Here is a 24,522-nt window from a genome sequence, read left to right on the forward strand (position 1 = left end):
AATTCAGTCCAGGTTCTCTCCCTCTTTCATCCCTTTTGATTTCTATATTCTGAAACTTTCCGTATTTTGACAACCTCCAGTTCTTTGAAATATAATCTTTTGTCTATTTATGTGCATCAGTGCCCTAAATGACTATTTAGGGCACTGATGCTATAGGTTTTATAACCTCTCATCTGTGCAATTGATTAAAAAAAAACATGGCTACTTAATTTAAAAGTATCTGCTAATGCTAAGAAAATAAATTGATACTGTATGTGTGTGCATGAAGATTTGAGCTTAAATTATTCAACGAAATGTAAGAGGTAAGTGATTTTAATCTGGCCACCATGAGGAAAGTGGTTAGGTTGAATAAACAAATTTAGAAGTACTAAGCAGGAAAAACAAAATTCTTTTGTTTCAAAAACTACTTGAATAATGTCACACTAGATGACATAGTATAAAACAGTTTATTATATAAATAGCTTTAGAATACTGATATTTGGGCAATTTTGAATAAGTGTTTTTCCCAGTTATATCATCAGTGATAAAATAAGATTTCCACAATGTGCATTAACAGTATTAAATTTCAGCATTTATATATATATATATATATATATGTGAATACACATATGGCCACGTTGCACTTCACATATTAATAGAAATAATTTTAGTAAAACAAGACATTGCAAACAGTTGAGTGGAATAACATAAATACAATCTCCAGCAGAATTCTTGGGTCCAAAATTAATCATAGGTTGGGTCTTGTGGCTTGTTGCTAAGATGGGAAAAAGAGGATAATTTAACTTCTCATGATGAATACAAATTAGAGAACAATCAACTATTTTAAATTTACAAAAAAAAAAAAATCTTAGATTTATACTTACCTGGCAGTTGCATTCTGTAATACCCTATAATAGAAACCATTTATTTTGTGATTTATAGTAGCAAACAAAGTACTCCAACTTTATGTAATAATTTATGTACTGCTCTGCTCCTAATAAGTTCATTAATTCGCTTAGGCCTGGACTCCTAATGCAGAACACATTTTTCTTATTTTTGTATCTTGAAACCATACTTTCATAATGCATTGTACTAAGTTATCCTTTGTATCATTTTAATTTTCCACATCTCTTTTTCACTCTGGCCCATATATTTTCTATTGGGTTAATGTTGGGAGAGTTACTTGACCACTGTCATTTTTAAGTATTGCAACAAAGCAAAATCCTGTTGAAAGACAAGTTCTTTATCTTTCTTGTTCTGTGGGACCACTCTTTTCTCCAATATTCTTATGTATTGGAGAAAAGGTAACCCTCGTGTAATGCAGTACTTATACAACACTATCTACAAATTGTAGTAACCCTTGTTGAACACGATTTCGATATAAGGTCTACAAACTATAGTAACCCTTTATCTTTTCATATAACTAATAATTAAGGAATTGACAGCGTACACTAGAAATAATTAAATAACTTTAATATATACTTTCCGATATTTCGGCAAACATCACGTTGCCATCTTCTTGGGAACTTATTACAAAGACAAGTGCACACAAGTACTACATAACAGCAAATGAGAACCGAAGCTAACATTTTCCTAAAGTCCTGATGGTGCCCCCTAGCGGGCTATATTGATAGTTCTTGGCCTTTGGGCTGATAAATGTTTCCCAAATTTGGGGCAGTCTCATGCATCCAAATTTGTTGAGGTTTGAACTTGCTGCGGTGTATTACTGTGGCTTTCTTCCATCTTTTTCTGTGGCGAGTATCCAGAGCGTGGTCTGCAAGCCCAGAGTGGCTGTACTTGTGAAATCGGATGTAATCCTTGTATTCTGATATTTGCTGTCCTGCCTGTTTGGCCAAAGTAGGACAGTTTACAGCTGCAAGGGACCTGTTATACACCAGGTAGGTCTAGGGGAAGCGGTTGGTCTTTAGTGGAGCGGATAAGGGATGCCAATTTTCTATGTGGTCTGTAACAGGTGGTCGTCATGTTTTTTTAAAATTTTGTTGATTTTTTCCGAGGTGCCTCAGATGAAGGGAATGGTGATGGATTTAGAGTAATCTTTTTTGTGAAGGGGAGGGGGGTGGTGGATAACTGGGTTAAGTATTTTTGGATTCTTTTTTTTTTGGGGGGGGGGGTAGCCAATGGCTAAGAAAGTGTCACAGATGTGATTTAGTTCAGTGGTTAGGGCTTGATCATTTGAACAGATTATTTTTGCCCTGTTGAATAGTGTCTTAATAACTCCATATTGTTGTGAGGGGGGGGGGGGGATGAGATTGTTGGTGAATGTATCTGCCTGTATGGCTAGGTTTTCTATAAACTGAGAAAAACCAAGGTTCCATCAGGTTGGCAGGTGACTAGTGTGTCTAGGAAGGGGAGGTTATTGTTTTCCTCTTTTTCCAGGGTGAACTTGATTCTAGGGTGTTGGTTGTTTAAGTGTGTTAGGAAGGAGAGGAGTGAATCTGGGCCATGTGGCCAAATAGCGAACACATCATCAACGTAGCGAAGCCATATGGTAGGTTTTTGTGGGGCTGAGTTTAAGGCTTTCTCTTCAAAAGTCTCCATAAAGAAGTTAGCCAAGGGTGGGGAAAGTGGTGAACCCATGCTGTCCCTCTATCTGTTTGTAGAATTTTTCCTGCCAAACGAAATAGCCTGAGTTCATTGTAAACTAAAATAGGGCTGAGATATCGGGAGGAAATTTAGCTTGGATTAGCTCTAAGGTTTCTTTGAGGGGGACATTTGTGAATAAGGAGGAGACGTCAAAACTGACCATTATGTCAGAATGTAAGGTTTTCTATACTGGATTTGAAGTGGGCTGAGTTTTTTTTTTTTTATGTGTGATGGTGTGTTGCCAGTATAGTGTGAGAGCGCTTTGGCTAAATGCTTGGCTAGTTTGTAAGTGGGGGAATCAATGCCATCCACTATGGGATATAATGACACATTTTCTTTATGTATTTTTGGGAGCCCATATATGCGGGGGGGGGGGGTCTAGATTTATAGGGTTTCAATCTCCACAGTCCAAGAAGTGACCTTCTTAAGGAGCCTATGGAATTTTCTAATGAATAGGGAGGTAAGTGGATCGATCTAATGGTAAAGCCTTGAGCTTACCTGTGTAGTCATTAAGATTGAGTACCACAGTGGCGTTCCCCTTATCTGCTTTGGTGATCACTATTTCTTTGTTTCTCGTCTCTGTAATAAGTTCCCAAGAAGATGGCAACGCGACGTTTGCCGAAATATCGGAAAGTATATATTAAAGTTATTTAATTTATATTTCTAGTGTACACTGTCAATTCCTTAATTATCATGTATAACCAGCGTATAAGCCTCTCAACAAGAATAATCTTTTCATATATTTTTCAACGTGAGACTTAAAAATCAAATTTTATATTTGTTAAATTCGTGTCTGCCCGTATCGCACATGTAGTTATAAGTAGTAAGTTTATATTAGGGGAAATAGCCTCTCGCATGTATGTCAATTGTTTACGGTATGAAGTATTTATTTTAAGTGCATTAATCTTAAGCTGAGCACTTTATATTAATGCTACATACAATATGTAATGTTTTTTTATTTTTTATGTAAAAAAAAAAGATTATGGTAATGGCCACTTAGAAATTTTGCAATATACGCGTTTGTTAATAGGGATAAACCCATCCGCTGTAAACTGACAAGGTAACAATTGAACAAGACTGAAGATACATTTAGTTTCACTAATCAGCACATTACACTCAACCTTCGCAAACTTCATAAATGCTCCAATTGATGGGGAAATAGATTTAAATGAGGAGGAAATGGTACAATTAATACATGACGTTGAACCAAAGGGCGGGGAAAGTTCTTCCGAAGCGTCTGATTGCGATGAATCCGTTAAAGAATTCAGTTTAAAGAAATTAACAGAAGAATTGTACTTGGCAAGAAAGTTATTTTATGGATAATGACCTCTCAATGGAGTGCTCCGGAATATTCATGAGACAATTGGATATTTGTCATCATCATCAAATTCTTGTCATGTACCCTCAAGGGGTGTACAGGATATGATAGTACTACATGCAAAAAATTACATCATTACTAACTTCCTATCTACAATTTTCCTCCAAATCAGTCTGTTACTAATCAAGACTCCAACATTACAGATCTTATATTTCTATCGTCTAAGGCACTTTGTACTTCATCAATCCACCTATATCTTGGTCTTCCTCTGGGTCGTTTTCTTGCCAACCTGGCAGAGAACACTTGTTTTGCAAATCCTTTATTGCCCATTCTATTTAAGTGATCATACCACCTGAGATTAGCTCTGTTAACGCATTCCTGGATGCTGACAATGTCTGGTTCTTTCCTAATATCCTCGTTTTTAATATGATATTGCCATTGATGCCTATAATCTTTCTCAGGACTCCCATATCTGCAGTCTCTAGTCTTTGGTCAAGTGTTTTACTTCTGACCCAGTTCTCAGAATCAGTTAAAACTGGTTTGAACACTGTCTTATATACAGCTAATTTAGTGTTCCGACTAATTTATCTCTTATTCCATATGAATTTATTCAACTGACTTCCCACCATACCAGCTTTGCTGATTCTGTTGTCTATTTCTATATTGAATTTACCATCTTCACTAAAAATCGTGCATAAGTAGCTGAAATGTTTTACTTGTTCCACAGGTTCTCCATTCACAACACAGTTGACATTTTCAATGATTCTGCCTATTTTCATTGTCTTTGTCTTTTTATTGCTGACCTTCATACCATATCACAACAGTTATTCAATTTAGTCAGAGAATCTTGCAGACTTGTAGTGGATTTATTTAGAAGTATAACATCATCCGCATAAAGCAAAGACCTGACATTAACATCTCCAATTTTGATATCATGTGTAATACCACTTTCCTTCATAATGTGATCCATATAATGAATAACAGAGGGGATAATGTACATCCTTGTCTCACACCATATTTAACATTAAACCATCTTCCTGTACTTCCTTTAATTCTGACTGCTGACTTACAATTCAAATAAAGACTAAGTATTGCTTGATACAATGCCCCATTGACACCATATAACTGCAGCGTATAGAATATCTTCTCTCTTGGCACCTTGTCATATGCCTTTTCCAAATCGAAAAAACTTAAATACAGATCTTTGTTATATTCCCATGCTTTCTCGACTATTTGTCGTAAAGTGAAGATCTGATCTTGACAGCCTCTATTTGGCCTGAATCCAGCTTGTTCTTCAAACTTTTTTTCTACAATTCTTCTCAACTGTTTCTCAAGTATACTTGCATAGATCTTGCCAGGAACACTCAGTAGGGAATTACCTCTGTAATTCTCACATTCAGTTTTATTTTTATATATGGGTACTATGAGAGCTCTACTCCAATCATCGTGAATTCGTCCCTCTGTCCAGGTTTTCTGAACTATGCAGTGCAGCGACTGTAAGACTCTTATACCACCATACTTCAGCATTTCTGGTCGAATATCATCTACTCCTGTTGCGTTTCCACATTTCAAGCCTTTGATGGCTTTTTCTACTTCAAGTATGGATACGTATTCCTGACTGCATGCCTGTTGAGTGTTTTTTTTTTTTACCACTGTGCTCTCATCACTGCTTGTTTCATTTAGCAGTTTTTCAAAGTAATTACTCCATACTTCAAGGATATCTTTTTCTCCTGTTTTCATGTCACCTTTATCATCTCTAACTCCTTTTACAGCACTCTTTCCTCCATTCCTAAGCATCTTCAACAACCTCCAAAATATTTTGCCACCTTCTTGATATTTATTTTCTATATTCTTGCCAAAGTCCTCCCATGACTTTTGTTTAGCTAGTTTTACACACTGTTTAGCTTTCTTACATTTGTCTCTGTATTCTGTAAGAGTAAAAGCTGACTTATTTGCCAGGAACTTTTGATATGCTTTCCTCTTTTCCTTCACTGCCTCTTTAACTTTCTGTGTCCACCATGGAGTTCTAATTTTTCTATCCTTACAGACAACTTCACCACATGCCTCTCTAGCTGAATCAATCAGGGCTTCAAGGCTTGCCACTGAATCTCCAAGGTTTGATTCCTGTTCTCAAACTCTTTCATTTTTTCTTCAAATAATCTTTGTGTATTTTAGTCTACAGTTCACATCTGAGAGCTGCTCAACTTTTATTCGCTTTAAAACTTTCTTACATGTTATTCTTTTCAATATGAAATTCGATTTGATCATCCTGCTCAACACTAAATAGTGATCACTTCCAATTTCAAATCCTCTGTACACTGGTGTTCTGCACCAGAGAGAAAACATCACTCAACAATAAAATAGTCAATGAGACTTTTCTTATTTCTTGCCTCTTCTCTCCATGTGAATTTGTGCACATTTTTATGTTGGAACATGGTGTTAGCAATAACCAGTCCATGTCCTGAGCAGAAATCCAACAGATATTTGCCATTATTATTAGCTTTGCTCTTTTCTCCAAATTTTCCCAAAATATTTTTGTATGTCTCAATCATTTTCTACTCTGTTATTTCGATGCCCAACAAGAACCAACTTTTCCTTTTTCATTGTGTCGTCAGTTGCTTTTTCTAAAGCCTCAAAAAATTCCTCCACTTCTACCTTGGCAGAACCTTCTGTGGGACCATAGGTACAAATAAGTCTCATTGTCCAGTTCCCCATTCTCATATTTGCCCACATTACTCTACTTGAGACTGACTGCCATTCTAGAAGATTAACCTCGTATTTTGTGTTGAAGACTATGGCTACTCGTTTTCGTTGTCATTGCCTGAATATAACATTTTGTATTTATTGCTCAGAAAGATCTTGCCAATTTTTGTCTTTTTTGTTTCATTCACCCCTATAATGTATTATCTAATTCCTCAGCTAGCTCCATTTCTTTGCCATTCAGGCATCTTATGTTGATAGTACTGATCTTTAACTCTGGTGGTGTTGAGTTGGGAGTGTGTTTTCAGATTTGTTCCAATAGCTGACTTTTCGTTGTTCGCCCTGGTTCCCTGGCGAAAACAACTGCGGCATTGTTTAACCAGGTGGCGCCTTAGTTGGCATGAAATTTTGTCATGTTGTACCATCATTTTTTATTTTGGTTTAACCAATAAGAATACAATTTGGTTGGCTAAATCCCAAATTGCTAGCCCATCCTCGTTCATCCCGTATCCAAGTAGATACCCAACAGGGTGAGGATTGGATATTAGGTCAGAAGCTCTGTTTGGTTCTCCGCATCCCTTTAAAGGCTATGTGGAGGTCTCCTCTCAGTTATACAGCTTTGACCCTTAAGCACCCATGGGAATTTGTTTAGCTCCGTATTATGAACTTAAGAAAAAATGGCAGTGGTAAGCAAGGTCTTATTACTGACTTCTTGATAACTAAACCAGCCAAAGTATGCAAAGAGAATTATACTAATGATGTCCAAAAGATATCAAGTGATGACGATGGCCAGCCACTCTTAAATAATGAACATCTACGAAATGTTTTGAAATTAGTTTTGGAGACAGTGACGACGATTAAAATATGCACTTTATTTTATTTTGCCTAAAACATTTATGCATTGTGCAATGAAGTTTGCATACAATTTATCATTTTTTATAATTTTATACGTTTTCTTAACTTACCTGAATTAAATAAAAGTATGTTATTGTTTATATAATCTTTATATAAAAAAAAAAAAAGATTTCAGAACCTAACCCTACTTTTTCTATGTGATCTGAGTCTCACACAACTGTTTATATAATTTGGCATTTTCGTGGAACCTAGCATCCGTGTTATACAAGGTTTACCTGTACTGTCAAAACAGGCAAGTGATATAACAACCCCAAATCATCTTTTTAGCTAGGTGTTATAATTGTATCTTGAAGTTGGGCAGGAGCTGCTGATTTGTGAACATAGGGTATTTGCTCTTCTTGGACAAATTCTTTTTCTTTAAGGAAAAGCAAAATAGGTTCATTTTGCTTTTCCTAACTAGTAAACAATTTTGAGTATGTGTAATTTTCCCTTTCTGTTAGGAGAAGAGATACCCGTTTCCCTATACCTCCTTAAAATCACATTAACAGTACCTAAACCAACACACTCATTGGCAATTTGTCTTTGAGTCATGTGCAGAGAAAGAGTACATATTTTTGAACACTTTCATGGAGATGTCCATTTTATAGCTATACAAAATGAATAAAAAAAACACTAAGTATGTTAACTTGTTTACACTATTAAAGATGCACAATAAACATCGTAGAGATGGTTAAAATGCAACACTCAAGCAAAATAGTAAACCAAAACCAAAGAGTGACAAATTTGGAAGTGATTTCTTTGGATTAATTTGTTTGCTACTGTATATCCTTGGAGGTGGGAAAGATACCATGCTAATACAACATATCATTGCTAGTTTTCTCTTTTTATTTCAGACTGATCTATTTGTCAAGCCAATTCCTTAGCTCTTACTTTAACAGCAATATCAGATGGTATGATATGTACAATGCTTGCTATGTATTTGCAACTTAATACATAGCTGATAATTATTCTATTTCCACCTACCAGATTGTCATATTTTCCTTTTCCAGTCCCACATTGTTTAAAATCAATGTTTAGACAAAAAAAAATTACATTATTATACTGTTATGTCCATGGAGCCAGAACACTCATTGCAGAAGACCCTTTATTCACGCAGTACCTATCATACTCCTTTCCTGACAAAGCACTCACAATCATCTCTGGCAACAGGTTCACCACCTGCCAAGCAAAAACAAAAAAATCTAGCCCTAACACCTTTGTTAAGCACACTCTAAATTAAAGAAGTTTTATAGCATTTTCACTGACTTTTTAGTACATTTCAGAATGTGAGAAAACAAGAGATCACATCTGGAACTTCTTGTTTTATCACCTTCTGAAATGTACCAAAAAGTTAGCGAGTTCTATAAAACCCCTTCAACTTATATACCATCTCTCTTATACTTGTCAGCTATAAGGTAAAAAAATTTCATGATAGCAATCCCTAAGCCTAAATCTAGATTGCTCATATGAATTTCACAGCCTAGTGAGACTAGTGTCCTGCTTATTTGGAGGCCTGAAAATGTTTTATGTTTGGCCTCTAAATCAGGTTTTCCAGACTATGTAAAATAAAATTTGTAAAAATGGAAACAAAATTTTTAGCCTAGCATGGCATAACTATACATCTATTAATAAGCTTTTATGGATGGATTGAGTGGAAGGAAACTCGTGCTTTTCTGCATTTCAGCTGTTTGTTGGATTTCCTTCCTTTAATACTGAAGTATGCATGATATCATATCCAGGATCATACCACCTGAGATTAGCTCTGCTAATGCATTCCTGGATGCTGACAATGTCAAGTTCTTTCCTAATATCCTCATTTTTAATATGATATTGCCATTGATGCCATCTGTTCACGCCTATAATCTTTCTCAGGACTCTTATATCTGCGGTCTCTAGTCTTTGGTCAAGTATTTTACTTCTGACCCAGCTCTCAGATCCATAAGTTAAAACTGGTTTGAACACTGTCTTGTATACAGACAATTTAGTGTTCCACCTAATTTCTCTCTTATTCCATATGAATTTATTCAATTGACTTCCCACCATACCAGCTTTGCTGATTCTGTTGTCTATTTCTACATTGAATTTACCATCTTCACTAAAAATCGATCCTAAGTAGCTGAAATGTTTTACTTGTTCCACAGGTTCTCCATTCACAACACAGTTGGCATTTTCAATGATTCTGCCTATTTTCATTGTCTTTGTCTTTTTATTGCTGACCTTCATACTATATCTATTACAACGGTTATTCAATTTAGTCAGAGAATCTTGTAGCGGATTTATTAGAAGTATATAACATCATCCACATAAAGCAAAGAGCTGACATTAACATCTCCAATTTTGATATCATGTTTAATACCACTTTCCTGCATAATGTGATCCATATAGATAATGAATAACAGATAAAGTAACTAAAATCAAATTAAAGGGTATAGTACTTTCAGGAATGATAAGAGACAGTACTACTAATAATAGATAACTTGAGTCCAGTAAGGGTAGAAACTAATGAAAGCAGTAATGTTAATATTTCATGTTGCAGGATGAAATATATGGTTGAATCTTGCTATAGACATTAAAGGTTCATTTGCTAGGATGAAATGCATGGCCGAATTACTCTGGAAGTACTTAATAATTTAAGTCGTCTGACAGTCAAGGTAAAATCACCTTGACTGTCAGAAATGGAGAGAATTATTAGTTTAATAAAAATCATGACTTAAGAAATTTACTTTGATTAAGAAAACTACTTACTCCATGGCACATGCAGTATTCCCTAAATGCTCTCCCTTATCCATACAGAGAGTGCCAGCTCCTTGTCCGAACCCATAACCCTTGGGACCAAACTTTCTTCCATAACATTGTTTACAGAATAATTCTCCAGCATGTTCAGTTGCATTGGTGCTGTCAAGCCTTTTTTGACAAAGTCCTATTGAAGTGAAAAATTAAAATGCTTTTAAGTCAGAATACATTACAAAAAAAAAAAAATCTTTCTTCAGTTAAATGCAAATTTTCACAATGGTGTATGTTCTTTTTAAAAAAAATTGGTTTTAAATTTTTGATACTGTTCAAAAATGAATTCTGTATAATAGAATTGATTGTCATTTAGCTGGAGTAATTCAGTTCAAAAATTTATAATCTCAAAAACTGAATGACAGTATGAAATCTTTGCAAGTAAACTGATTGATCCCATAAAAATGAAGTCAACCGATGTTTGAATATATTTCCAATATCTGAAATCGTTTCGCATTGTGAATTATTGATTCATACATACGCTTCAACATTACAGTTTCGTATAATAAGATAATTTTGTATACAACCCATTTACTCCACTGCTCCAACACCCCTTTGCAATTTAAAGTGGTTAAGGTTTCCCTAAGTGTAGTCACAAACTACACTTATGGCAACATTAACTACTTCAAAATGACCAACTTGTCCATATTGAAAAACTGACATCACTGTTACATATAACTGGCCCCGGTTTCCTTTGAACATTAACAGGCTGTTCTTTTGCCCACACAGTTGAGAGCAAAACTAAAGATCCGAGATTCAAAACTGACATCCTTTTAAAAAGAATTAAATATTTGATACAGTGATCTGTTTTGCATGTGTTAACCTTATTCACTTAATAAACATGACAAGGTTTGCAACTTCTGTATAAGATATGTAAGAGGAGTATGAGAAGTCCAAGTGCATATAGACATTGATCATAAGTGATTGGTTTTTTTCATGTTTAGAGAAAATGCAGGTATCATGGCTAGAGTCATGCATGTTCAGGATGGTTTTCGGTGCATGTGAAAACTGAATAATGGAAGAAACAACTGGCATAATTCAAGATGCGCATCAATACTCATTTTAAGATGCCAAAACATTAAGAGACCTCCAGGGACTCATTGAGGGATGCAACATATTACACGCACCAGCTATCATACTTATTCTTAAATTCATTTGCGCTTCTTCCATTCACAACATCCAATGATAATCCATTACAATCATGCACCACCCGATGAGAGAAAAATCTAGCCCTCACCCCATTCTTCACTGCATTCATTCTCAGCTTCCAAGGATGTCCTTTCCTCACCCTCCATAAATTGAAAACTTCCTTCAGTTGAAATTCTGTATACCCCTTTCAGAAGTTTGTTAGTCTCAATCATATTATTATTATTATTCCTGATACCTCCAAGGAGTCCGAAGACTCATCGTGGGAGGACATCTACAACTGTCTCTACACCTAACCTCTATTACGAATCATCTCCATCAACGCCATCTACCGCCCACTTCCAACAACACCACAACTAGTAATTTTTGTCTGTAAATTGTGCGTGTTCTGAAGGGCCGATTTGTATGTATGCGGGATGAAAAACCCGAGTTTCCGGGAGAAAAAACCCTGCTACCTCCATATGAGATCGGCTAACTCACCTTCGATTGAAATCGACCAGATAAAGATTCCTCCCGTCGCGACGAGAATCGAACTTAGGCCTATTCCAATCGAAGGGTGCAATGTACCGTCGTTCTTCCAATTGCGCTACGGAGGCACTATAATATATCTCCCCTCTTTCTCTTGTTTGCTAATGTCTGCAGTCTACAAATTCTCAATCTGTCCATAATCACTTCCACAATTGTGATATCATTTTTAACAATCTCCAATATATCAGAATCACAATGGAAACCGGACCTGCACACAATAGTACAAGTGAGGTCTTATCAATGCCTTGTAAAGAGGCAAATTAACATCCTTATCTTTACATGCGAACGTTCTTTTCAGCATTGCAATTATATTTCGAATTGTATTTGCAATATTTGCTACATGATCCTGAACTTCAACTTCCTATCTTCCAGGAGCAAATATTCTAGGTGTGCGGTGCTCATACATGAAATATTAGTATCACCAATATTATATTTTGCATTTATTCCCATTAAAGACTCACCTAACTTCGCATGATTCCTAAAATCAAGTCGCTTTTTGACGGGTAAACATTGCATCACATTCGCGTTAATAGCCCAGGTGTGCTTTCAAAATGCATACACCTTTGAGCCCTTTAAAAAGATGTAAAGAGGGTGCAGCAGGTCAAATTCTTAGTGTTCTAGTATTTTGTGTCAACCAATCCAAATGAACATCACTTGTCATGAGTTGAACACTTTTTGTATCCGATGGCTGTATTACAAACAGCTGTTACACGTTTTCTGGAACTAAAAATTTGAAAGTGGATGTTAGGAGAAAAAAGCTAATTGTTTTTTCTCTTGCTTGTGCAGTATAGCATCTATTGATGTCGTTTTTTAATGGTATAGAGACATTTTTATTCTAGTCTTTGGAAACAGACAGTAAAAAAATATCTATTCTGGAATAAAAATGAATATTCTGTGTATTATAACACTTTGTTGATCTACAACAAAATACAAGCGTATGTGAGAGTGATAAGACAGAAGAACCGCTGATACTAAAATAAAATAAAAAGTTCGTTCTCTTTTACTAAATGGAAGTGATCACATTTCGTTAAGGCTGAGCTATTTTACATTTCTCCATTTAATATGTTCTGTCATTCCTGAAAATAACAGAAATCATTTGTCCAGGGGCGGCTCATGCATAGGCACTGCGGAACCCTCAATTTTTCTCGATATATAAATATAATATATTTATTAATTTATTTATATTTGCTTGTAATATTTAATATCAACAATCCTATACAATTCTTTTATTTTGTAAAAAAATAAAAATAAAAATCCATCTTGTAGCACTTATGAGGGCGAAGGACGCTAGCAGCACTGTGTTTACCACAGTGTCATATTGCTACGCATATCATATTGTAAGCATAATATGCACGTCATAGTGAGATGCTGCTATTAGCATAATGCGGCACTGTTCGCACAGTTCCACTGTTTATATGCAGTTTGCGCCAGTAGTGCTTATCATGTTTACCCGTTTCTTTAAATATTTGGACATTACAATTAAAGACATAACATTTGTTATAGTTTTTATTTTAGAACATTATCGGGGTTGTGATAATGGATTTTATTTTTAAGTAATTTTGAATTATACCAAACTGTATTTTTTTATCGATTATTTTAATTAATAATTTTTATCGATATTTCCCGCGATGAGTCTTTTGACTCCATGCAGGCACCTTACATAATAAACAATATTTTTTCATGCAATAAAACAAGAATATATACTTTATTTTTAAGTAATTTTGAATTATACCAAACTATAATTTTATCGATAATAAACAATATTTTTTCATGTTTAATTTTTACCATAATTTTGATATTTTATCCAAACATGTATACACTATACTTACAGTGTGTATGTATATTTCGAAAGTTACAGCACCCCCCCCCCCCACAATTTTAAGCCATGAGCCACCACTGCATTTTGTCTAAAATATAAAGCCAACACCATACCCCAAAGAGTGGGGAATGCTGTTGGCTTTACTCCATTAAAAGTCAGTCAGAAATTAAATGACATGAATAGTTCTGAATGAAGACTAAGTGAATGAGCGATTATGTCACTCAATCTATACATGTGTAGAGGGGGAAATTGGTGTATTCTGCTTTTTTTTTGGGGGGGGGGATATTTAAGGGATGTGATACTAGTTGCTTTTTTAATCAATTTACTGTTTTAGTAAGCTATTACTAATAGCAAAATTAGTTTTTTGGAAGGGCGATGATAGTGGAACAAAATATGTAGGCTTTTTGGTCAAGTCAAGCTTAGTTGTTTTTTTTTAATATATATCTTTGGCTAAAATCGCACTTACCTTATTCTGCCACATGCATATACTATCTGTATTGTTTCCCAAACACTAATGATTACTCTGGCTTCCGTTTTAAGCAAAGCCTGATTTTCTGCAGTGCAAAGAGTGAAGTCCCGTTTCTCACAACCGTTGATCAACATGAGTACCAAAATATACGCTATGAGCAGTGACCTAAAGCAAATCGAACTATTCAACAACACACCATTGTAAATCCTTGCCATCTTTTAAACATTTCGCTATTTTCTTAACTAATTCCCCTTTAAATTATACTGATGATCGGTGAGAGATTATTCCCCTTAATCCAAACATGCCATGGGATACAGTACAGAGAGATGTCCACTTAGAGCCTTCTAATTTGATAAAACAAAGACAGTGATTGAGTGAGCACAGGATGTGATTAGTATACTACTGTTCTTACTACCTACAGAGGACTTATCCATCCATTAGGTTGACTATCATGATGGAGCACGATTGTCTAAAATGGTGGACAATCATATCTAGTTAGGACTAGTCTTTCGTCCACGTGTTTGGGCTAGTTTTGTGCTGCCTTTGTGTGTGGTTGTTACAAGTCTCATTTTGTACTCCTTGACGATGTCTAATTGTGATGAAATAATGGAAGCATTAAATATTACATTCAATCGTTTCCTAGTGCTGTTTGACTCCGTTAAACTTTTATCGTGAGATTTCCTCAACACTTAAGCCTTAACACACGTAAAATTCACACCACGTAACTGGTGCGAGGATGTCACATACTAATACTATTAATAATAACTGACACTCCGTAGTTCAGTCGGTATAAACGAAGCCCTTTCCTTGGAAAGACCCGAGTTCGAATCCTCTGTATTAAGCGAAGAATTTTTATCATTCCTCTTCAACTAAAGGCAAGTTAGCCGGTCCCATATGGAGATGGCAGGGTTTTAACTCTTGGAAACGTGGATGTTTCGTCCCGCAAACCACTCCGACGAACGAACACACAAAACAATAGGAAATGGTCTGTTCTCTGTTTCCTAGTAAAGTCTCATTGCTATCCCACCAACCATTCAGTTGAAAAGAGAGGAAGATAAGGGGAAATTATTATTATTCGTAGTAGGTGTCGAATTAGAAACGTAAGGATTCCATGCGATGAAGCATCCATGCCGATATACTGTTGCCAGTGAACGAACCGTGCGGAATGAATATTATTAATGTGTTACACAAAATGCTGATATCCTGATGTGAAGGATAAAAAAGATAAAATTGACAAACATGCCTGATGATAATCCCTCGTGAATTTCATGAATACGATGATTTGGGGACACTTGCAAAGTGCTAAGAAACAAAAGAATGCTGTTTTTCACGAGAAATTATATTCCATATTCATTTCCTACAGTAAAATACGCTAAAGATTAAATTTTGTGCTTAATAAGTGCATCTTGTTGCTTTTATGGTCGTCCCCCATTTTTAAATAGCTGACTGTTTTCTCATCCTTTTTTTTTTCACCCTTATAATTTATGTATTAACTCAGGTCAGTCACGAAATTAATCAATAAACTAAATCTACATTCTTTTAAAAATAATTCATCCCTCTCAAAAAAAAAAAAAATTTAAAAAAAATAATAATGCATTCCATCAAAAGAACAGATTATGAACCGAATTTTCTCGGAAAATAATTTCATTTGTTCTACGTATTTGACTGCCGTATTTTATTTTATCTTTGATTTCAATAATAGAAAAAAATTGACTTACTAAAAGCCATAGGGCTTCATTTCGGTGATGTAAAATTACACAGGCAAAATGAATATTATATTCAACATTATTTCAAAGCCGAATGTTTGTAAAAACTACGAAACTTTCGTAAGTTAACCTGAGACCTTACGGGAATCCTCGCCATCCCGGAGTTTCCTTAGCTTGCACTGCTTAAAAGACATTTGTGGTACCCAAGCGTCCATATATTCACCTTTCATCAGTGCTAAAGGTCTTACTGGCTTGCAGTGGTGGCTTGTCCATAAGGGCTGCATTGAATGCAGCCCTTATGGACGAGCCGTCACTGATGGACTGACAGCTGTTTCGAACTTGCTGGTTCTCTTCAGAACCAACGAGTTCTGAAGACCTGGTCTTCTCTTCAGAACCAACGAGTTCTGAAGACCTGGTCTTCTCTTCAGAAGACCAGGCCTTAGCGAAAAATTCTCGTTCAGTACTAAGGAAATTGAAATGTCAGAGAAATATTTTTCGAAGGGAAAACTCTCGGTCGATGCGTAAGAGTAATTACTAAAAGAAAGAACCCTGAGGCTTAATTTCGGTGATGTAAAATTACATAGGCAAAGTGGGTACTAGATTCAACATTATTACGAAACTTTAATAGTTTCTACAAACATCCGGCTTTGAAATAATGTTGGATCTAGTATTCACTTTTTATTTCATGTATTTCAATTGTTCCCCAGAACTCCGCATGTAACTTGTCGGCCGAAGAATGCAGTTTTTACATATTACCCTTCGTAGCACCCTACGTTCACGTATGGCGAGTTGCCCATTACGGGTAGCACTTGACTCCCTGTGCTTCCATCTTATTTTGGTATCACTGATGATACCAAATACTTGGAATGCTTAATTTGCCAATTTATACCGAGTACAAACACATGACCCGTTACATAGCATGATGCACCTTGCTCGTGTGTGTGTGTGGGGGGGGGGTGTCCGTTGACTTCTTTCCAAGCAGTGTACCTCAGGCAAAAAAAAAAATTATCCTGCAGTGCTGATTTACATTCCTGGCACCAAGAATGGATTGTGTCCGAGTGCATTGAATAGAAAAATAAATAAATATATATTTTTGCAGTAAGATGTTTAAAACTTGGTCTGTGTCATTTGTTACAAATTTGAGCTTTGTTAAACTGGATTCCCAGCGGCGTACGAGCACTTTGGCATTGAGGCAGTTGCAGAGGGCACCAATGAAAATTGTTTTACCAAGGATCGAAAAACTGTCCCACTATCAAACGGCGTTAGTTACGAATTTGCCCAGATTGCTAAAAGCTGAGCTGAGCTGCTCTTCATATTCCACACTCAGAGCATCTACTCTCTCAATCACAGGAAAGATTCATTTGGAGTAATCTTAACCGTGCTGTTGTTTTAATGGTTGGAGAGAATGGGAGGAGGGGGTGTAGTTAATAGTTTGCTAGTTTAAACTTTTCAGTCGCTACGCAGGAAATGCGAAAAGCCATTCATTACATAAAAAGCAAGAAAAAAATGCCTAGATGATCGTGATGATGGACACAAATCACCTGAGGAGTAATAATCGGGCGGCAAAGGATTTAAGAACAATGTTAAATATCGTGAAGCAGAAAAGTGTCGAAGGAAAGATAGTGTTTGCTGCCGCGTTTTGATAACGAAGTAAAAGAGCTATAATGATTGATACGATTGCATTATAATGAGTTACATCTGAGACGATCAAACCGTTTGAATAGGTTGCTATTCTCTGAACAAGTTGAAGTATTTGGGCAGGAAATACAGAACAAGAAGGGGAGGATTTTTTAAGGAATCTATTCCAGGTGATCTTCTATCAGGGAATAATTTGGGTAATAGGTGGATAAAAATTGGTCTAGGATGTTGAAAATACTGAAATAGCTGTAAAATATAAAAGGTGGTATGAGAACGAAAGCGAATCTACAGTTTTGTATACTAATGCAAGAAGCATTCGAAATAAAGATTTTTTTTGCATTAGTCGGCGCAATCTCGCCAAAAGTTATAGACATTAATGAAACTTGTCTGACAGCAGTTATTATCGGAATTGAACGCAATGGGTACAGTATTTTCAGGAGGGTATAAAACGGGGGGTATTGCTAATGATAACTGAAGAACGTCAGCCAAAAATAGAATATCCAGAAGAAAGGCGTACGAGTGGTAGTTTATTTGAGGCAATCTGGTGCGAGACCAATGATACAAAATATACAGTTGGTCGATGTTATAGGCCGGGGGGGGGGGAGTAAGGAGTGATGTGGCAGGCATGCATCAGTAAATTAGAGCAAAGCGTGCTGGTGGAGTAATTACCACGGGGGGGGGAGGGATTTTAACTACGGAGACATCAACAAGGAAGAGGAAAGATCACGTAGTAGGAGGGAAATGGAATTCATAAGTAACTGTCTCTTAGGAGGAGTATGAATGTGGTGTGAGGGTGTTGGATCTGCTCATAGGTTCAGAAGATTTGTTCATAAAGTGTCCAACGTTACCTCTGATTGGTGAGTGATCCACGTGGACAGGGCAGGTGATTATAACACTCTTCGGAGGCAGCTTGCAGCTGCCCCATGGCATAATAATTCGCAGGAGAAGGATGGCCGGAGTGCGTGGGAGATAGTCAACACGGGAATCTGAAGGAAGCAATATCGGAATGTATTCCCACTGTCAGGAAAACAAATAAAATAGGCGTTAGATGGATGAGTATTAGGCATGATCTGCAAAGATTTATAAGGAGAAAGGGAATCGGCAAGCTCACGAGCAGTACAAAGCTCAGGCTAGAAATGTTATTAGCAAGAGGTGTAACAGTCGAGAGTTTGACGAATCGTACCAACCGGGTGCGAACATAAAGAACGTCACGGGTCTATTACAGCGCAAAAACAGAGGGTGAAAGAAATGATAGTCGTGGCAGGAACGAATGATTTGAAAGAAGACAAAATGGAAATGATAGAGGATATAAGGGAATTACTTGAGGTACCAAAGGTAAAGAGCAAGAGTTTGGATGGCGAGTATTTTACCGCGGTATGACAGTGAAGTGTTTAGAAGGAGGACCATAATTGCCAATGACTTTATGCATGGGTTATGCATTGAGTGGTGTGGAATTTGTGAATGTGTGGAGTGAGTTCGATGGGCGAAAGCATTTATTAAGATGGATGGGTTACATTTGAATGGATTTGGTGTACAGATGCTTGAAAAGTGTTGATGAATGAAGTGGATGTACAGACTCAGGGAAACTAGTTTATTAAGGAGGGGGGGGTAGATATGCACACTTCATGGAGGCAGTTCAGTGTATGAATAAGTATAATATGCCCGAGCGAGTACGAAGGACAACAAATCAGATTGGGATAGTTAGTATAAGGCATCAAAGTAGGGATGGGTCTAATGGGCTTCTGCAATTCATGTACACTAATGCCAGGAATATTAGGAACAAGGAGGAGTTTTTAGCCTTGGTTGGTACTTCCAGGCCACAGGTTGTTAGTATTAGGGAGTCGCGGCTGACAGAAGATGATAAAGCTAGTGGGATTGAATGTGATGGGCGTGTTTAGGAGTGACAGGGAGAATAAAAGGGGGGGAGTGTTATTGATGATAGCTGATGAGTTGCAGCTAAGGAGTATAGAAGTTGAACTGCAGGATAGAGAAAAGATCATATTTGAGGCTATTTGGTGTGAGATAGAGGCTAGCAGAACAAAATATACAATTGGGTGCCTATAGACCAGGTGATGGAATAGATGGTGGGGATAGTATGCATAGGCAAATAGAAGAAATGAGCGGAAGGAGGGTAATTATTATGGGGGATTTCAATTATGGTAACATTTACTGGAAGGAGGAGAGGGCACATGGGAGGAAGGAATTGGATTTTATACGGTTATTAAGGGATAACTATCTGCGACAGCATGTAATGGAAAATACTAGGGGGAAGAGACTGCTCGACCTAGTAATCGCATCTGAGAATGTGGCTGTAACGAACATGACCATGTTGCCACCAATTGGTGAGAGTGATCATAAGGTCATGACTTGGGAGGTGGCTATAGAAGTGGAATTTACAATTAAGACAGGATACATGTGAATTACCGGGCTGGTAAGTATGACAAGCTTAGGAGTGTGCTTGGCTCGGTGGCATGGCATGTAAAACTGCAAGGGCTGAATATTGATAGTGCATGGGAGGTGGTTAAGAAGTGTTTGCAGGAGGCGATGATTGAATGTATACCAAGAGTCCGAATAATAAATCAATGAATGAATAACACTATTAAGCTAGCTGCAAAAAAAAAAAAAAAAAGAAACACTTGTGGAGGGAATTTAAGGAGAAAGGTGACTAGCAGGTGCAAGAATAGTATAAAGCTCAGGTCAGAAAGGTAACAAGGGTGGTAAGAAAAGCAAAGGCGGATTATGAAAGAAAATTGGCAATGCAGGCTATAGAGAATCCCAAACAGTTTTTTCAATATGTTGCAAGTAAAAGGAAAAATGTTCATGGCAGAATGATTTTAAAAAATGCTGAGGGTAGGGAGGTAACCGAATCAGTCGATATTGTGGAATTATTGAGCGACCACTTTGCAAGAGTATATCATCCAGGTGGTGACTTTGCAGGAATGGAAGAATCAACAGCTTATACTGGAATTGTGATGAATGAAGTAGAGGTAACTAGTCTATTACAGAACCTCAATGTCAATGCATCTGTGGGATTGGATGGTATACCAGCTCGTGTCGTACGTGAAGTGGCTAAAGAATTGTCAGTGCCGTTGACCATTTTGTTTAATTTGAGCCTCGGGTCTGGGCCAGTCCCAAGGGGGTGGAAAGAGGGGAAAATAGTTCTGCTGCATAAAGGTGGTTCCAAGGTTGCTGTTGAAAATTAACGGCCAATCAGCATAATAGGAATCGTCATCAAGGTCTTGGAGAAAATAGTGAAGAGGAAAGTACAAGATCGGATAGATGAAAATGGAATACTGTATCGGGGATAGCATGATTTTGTGAAGTGTAGGTCATGCCTCAGTAACTTGCTCACGTATTATAACACAGTGACGGCTGAACTGGATAAGGATAATGGGTTTACAGTGATTCTACTGGACCTTGCTAAGGCTTTTGACAGGATATCACATGGAATTCTAATCAGTAAAATGCAGCATATGGTGATGGATATAGGGTTGGTGAGATGGATAGGAGGGTGCTTGATGGGGAGATATCAGAGAATGGTTTATTCAGGAGTAGAGTCTAAACGACAGCCTATGGCGTGCCACAAGGATCTGTTCTTGGACCACTGCTGTTTAATTTGTTCATTAATGATATAGGAAAGGATCTAGGAGGAACAGTTCATTTGTTCACGGGATCTAGAAGTTGGGTAGGGTAATAGTGAATGCAGATGATGTCAAAATTTTGCAGGATGATTTGGATAGATTGGAGGTCTGGGCTAAGGAGAATGGATGTCAATTTAATGTGACAAAATGCAAGGTTATACATTTTGGGATGAAAAGATTAGCAGCAGTTTACTCCATCGGTGGAACTGTACTCCAGGAGATTGATGAGGCAAGAGATTTAGGAGTGTTGGAGGATAAGGAGTTGAAGTTTAGGGGACACATTGCAAAAGTGGCCAAATCAGTTCATCAAATCACTTGATTGCTGAAGAATACGTTGACGAGTAGAGATAAGCATTTTATTGTTCCTCTGTATCAAGCCTTGATAAGACCCCAACTCAGCTACTGTTCCCAGCTTTGGTCACCTAGGTTTCTTCTTGATGGGAAGGAGGTGGAGAAGATCCAGAGACGAGTGGCCAAGATGAGGCCTGTCCTCATAAGGTTCATTCCAGGTCTATGGAATGAACCTTATGAGGACAGGTTGAGGTTTTGTGGGTTGCAGAAATGGGTTGATAGGCGGAGGAGGGGAGATGATTGAGACATTCAAATTTCTGAAGGGTTTCTATAAAATTAATTCAGCAGATATTTTTGAGAACAGGGCTGGTTGTGAGAGGACATCCTTGGAAGCTGGGAAAGAGTGTGGTTAGTAAGGGCGTTAGAGCTGGGTTCTTTACTTTGAGTGGTGAATGAGTGGAATGGTCTGCAAGAGTCTGTGGTGGGTGCTATGACAGCGAATGAGTTTAAGGCAAGGTATGATAGATACTGTGTGAATGTCTAATAGTTGTCATGAACATGATTTGCGGCCTCCCTCGATGAGTCTAAGGACTCCCTGGAGTTGTCCATAATAATAATAAGGCAGGCTACATCAGATTACGAGACGACTTTAGCCAAGCAGATCAAAGGGAATTCGAAGGGAGATATTCAGTTTTCTGCTAATGAAGTAAAGCTGGGTAGCGTAATAACTTTAGCGGGTGCTGATGGTAGCGAGGTGACTGTGGTAGATGTAATAGTAGTTACTGAGGACCAATTTTCAAAACTAACGCCCAAGTGAGAATATTTCTTTATCTTATTTAGAACTAAGGTTAATGAAGTCAGAAGTACTTGGGATATTGCAGAATTTAGATACAAATACTGCTGTGAGTTTGGATGGAATATCTGCTCGGTATTGAGCGAGGGAATTGTCAATGCCTCTTACTGGGCTGCTTAAGTTCGAGTTCTGGTACGGTTCCTCGGTAGTGGAAGGTGGGTAAAATAGTTCCTTTACGTGAAGGAGGCTTTAAGGCAGTGTTTCTCAAATTTTTCCTGAAATTTTAACGGAACACTTTGGTTAGAGTTGAGTATTATCAGTCTCGTATTCAATATAAAGCTAAGCACACACTATCGCCCAAGCAGGTCGTATCGCATTCCAAAAATGCGACAGCGCACTACAGGAGTGCCGGGCCGCATCGCATTGACCTTGCTTGTGACTGCACGCTTCCTAGAATAGATACCTCCATACTTCACTCGCACTCGGAGGTGTCGACAACCGCGGGTGGCTGAGTCAAGGCCAGCACGCGCTGGCTTTAACCACCCAAGATGCATATATACGTACAAGTTACCATGGATGTGAAGTGCACATTAAAATTGTAAAACCATTGATATTACATTGAATTATGGGATGGATATGAAGTGTAGAAGAGTGATATATTTTATCCATATTGTCGGCGACGTGGTTAATAGCACAATCCACACAAAGTGAGGAGTGCCTGATTTTCAAACATGTTTGAACTTGTTGCAGCACTTAAAACCATTCAGGCTCGCATTAATTTCGATAATTTTTCACGGAACACATTCACTTTCTGCACTATGTTCTGTGGAACATAGTTTGAGGTCTAAGGATCGCCTCCTGATTCACACTCACGCATAGACCTACACCTTTACGGTATAGGCATTCGAAACCGAAATCCTACAGAATAGGTTGGTTACTCCTTATTCATGGAGGTATCCTATGTCTGTAGAAGCGTACGTTCACTGGAGCCGGTTTGCCTGCTTGCTGGAGGGAAAACCCCTCGGTCCACGCCCAAGACCGGCTAACTTGACTATGTCTGAGAAAGATCCTTAAGCTCCTCACGTCAGCGACGGGAATCGAACGCAGAACACTCCTTTCCGAGGTATGTGGTTGCAGAGCGCGTAACTACTCGGCTAACCGCGCAGCTCTAAGGATACATTTAAAAAAAAAATTAGAGGCCAAACAGCGTCTTGGGAATGGTGGAAAAAGTATTGGAAAAATTGATTAAAGACGGAATTCAGGAACAGGTGGATAAGAATGTGATACTCTATAGGGGAGGAGACCATGGTTTTGATAAATTACCAAGGCAAGACTGATCTATAACAAACTTCTTATGAGTATAATAGAGTGACAACTAAGTTGGACAATGGGAATGGCTACACAGTAATAATGCTGGATTTTGCTGAGGCGTTTGACAGAATACCCAGTGGGATCAATGCATACAGAGAAGTAGTGAATGGCAGAGTACAGAATGAAGCGTGTGATCAGTGGTGTGCCAGAGGGCTCTAGCTGGGGATCCTGAAAAATCAGGGCCAATTTAACGACCCCAAACAATGAGAGAGAGGCTCCGGATCACTAGCCCCTCGGGAAAAGTGCATGTATGGCCCTGACTTAGACAGTTATTGTTCAGTTTGCACATAAATCATATAGGAAATGGTTTGAAGGACGATGTTCAGTTGTTTACTGATGAGGTAAAGTTGGGTAGTGTAATAATTAAGTTGATGTAGAGCTAGGGACTTAGGCGTGTTTGTAGATAGTTAAAGTTCAGAGGGAATATTGCTAAAGTGTCTAAAAGGTATCGCATAGGATTACTTGGTTATTGAAGAACATGCAGACAAAGAAGTTATTAATCCTCTTTATAAGGCGTTGATACATCCACATTTGGATTACTATGCTCTGGTCTAGTCGCCTGGATTCCTTGGAGAAGATTCAGAGGCGAGTGATCTGAGGAATGCTCCTTACGTTGATAGATTGGCGATTTGCGGATTATGGAAGCTGGTTGGTAGGAGTAAAATAAGGGATATGATAGAAACATAGTTGCTTAAAGGTTTATTATTATTATTATTATTTGACACCTCCAGGGAGTTTTCAAAGACTCATCGAGGGAGAGTGTGCCAATAGCATCGAACGATTGAACCCCTTCCAACTACTAACTGCGCTCAAACTTGTTTAACTTTTTGCGTGAGCCATT

General features: G+C 37.6%; 1 protein-coding gene across 1 annotated transcript in view; it reads right to left on the minus strand.

Annotated features, from left to right (window-relative positions):
* Positions 1-427: 427 nt before the first annotated feature.
* The window catches only part of LOC150092537 (muscle LIM protein 1-like), a 52,062-nt gene continuing 27,967 nt past the window's right edge, over positions 428-24,522 (minus strand). Inside the window, exons 3-4 of the mRNA XM_090414443.1 lie at positions 10,241-10,415; positions 428-754 (exon numbers count right to left, since the gene is read on the minus strand). Coding sequence (XP_090270569.1) covers positions 724-754; positions 10,241-10,415 — 206 coding nt within the window. The 3' untranslated portion in view covers positions 428-723. The remainder of the gene's footprint in view (positions 755-10,240; positions 10,416-24,522) is intronic.

This window comes from Typopeltis vanoorti, chromosome 25 (genome assembly GCF_054136105.1).
Source record: "Typopeltis vanoorti isolate ZY-2024b chromosome 25, IOZ_Tvanoo_1.0, whole genome shotgun sequence".
Lineage (NCBI taxonomy): Eukaryota > Metazoa > Arthropoda > Arachnida > Uropygi > Thelyphonidae > Typopeltis > Typopeltis vanoorti.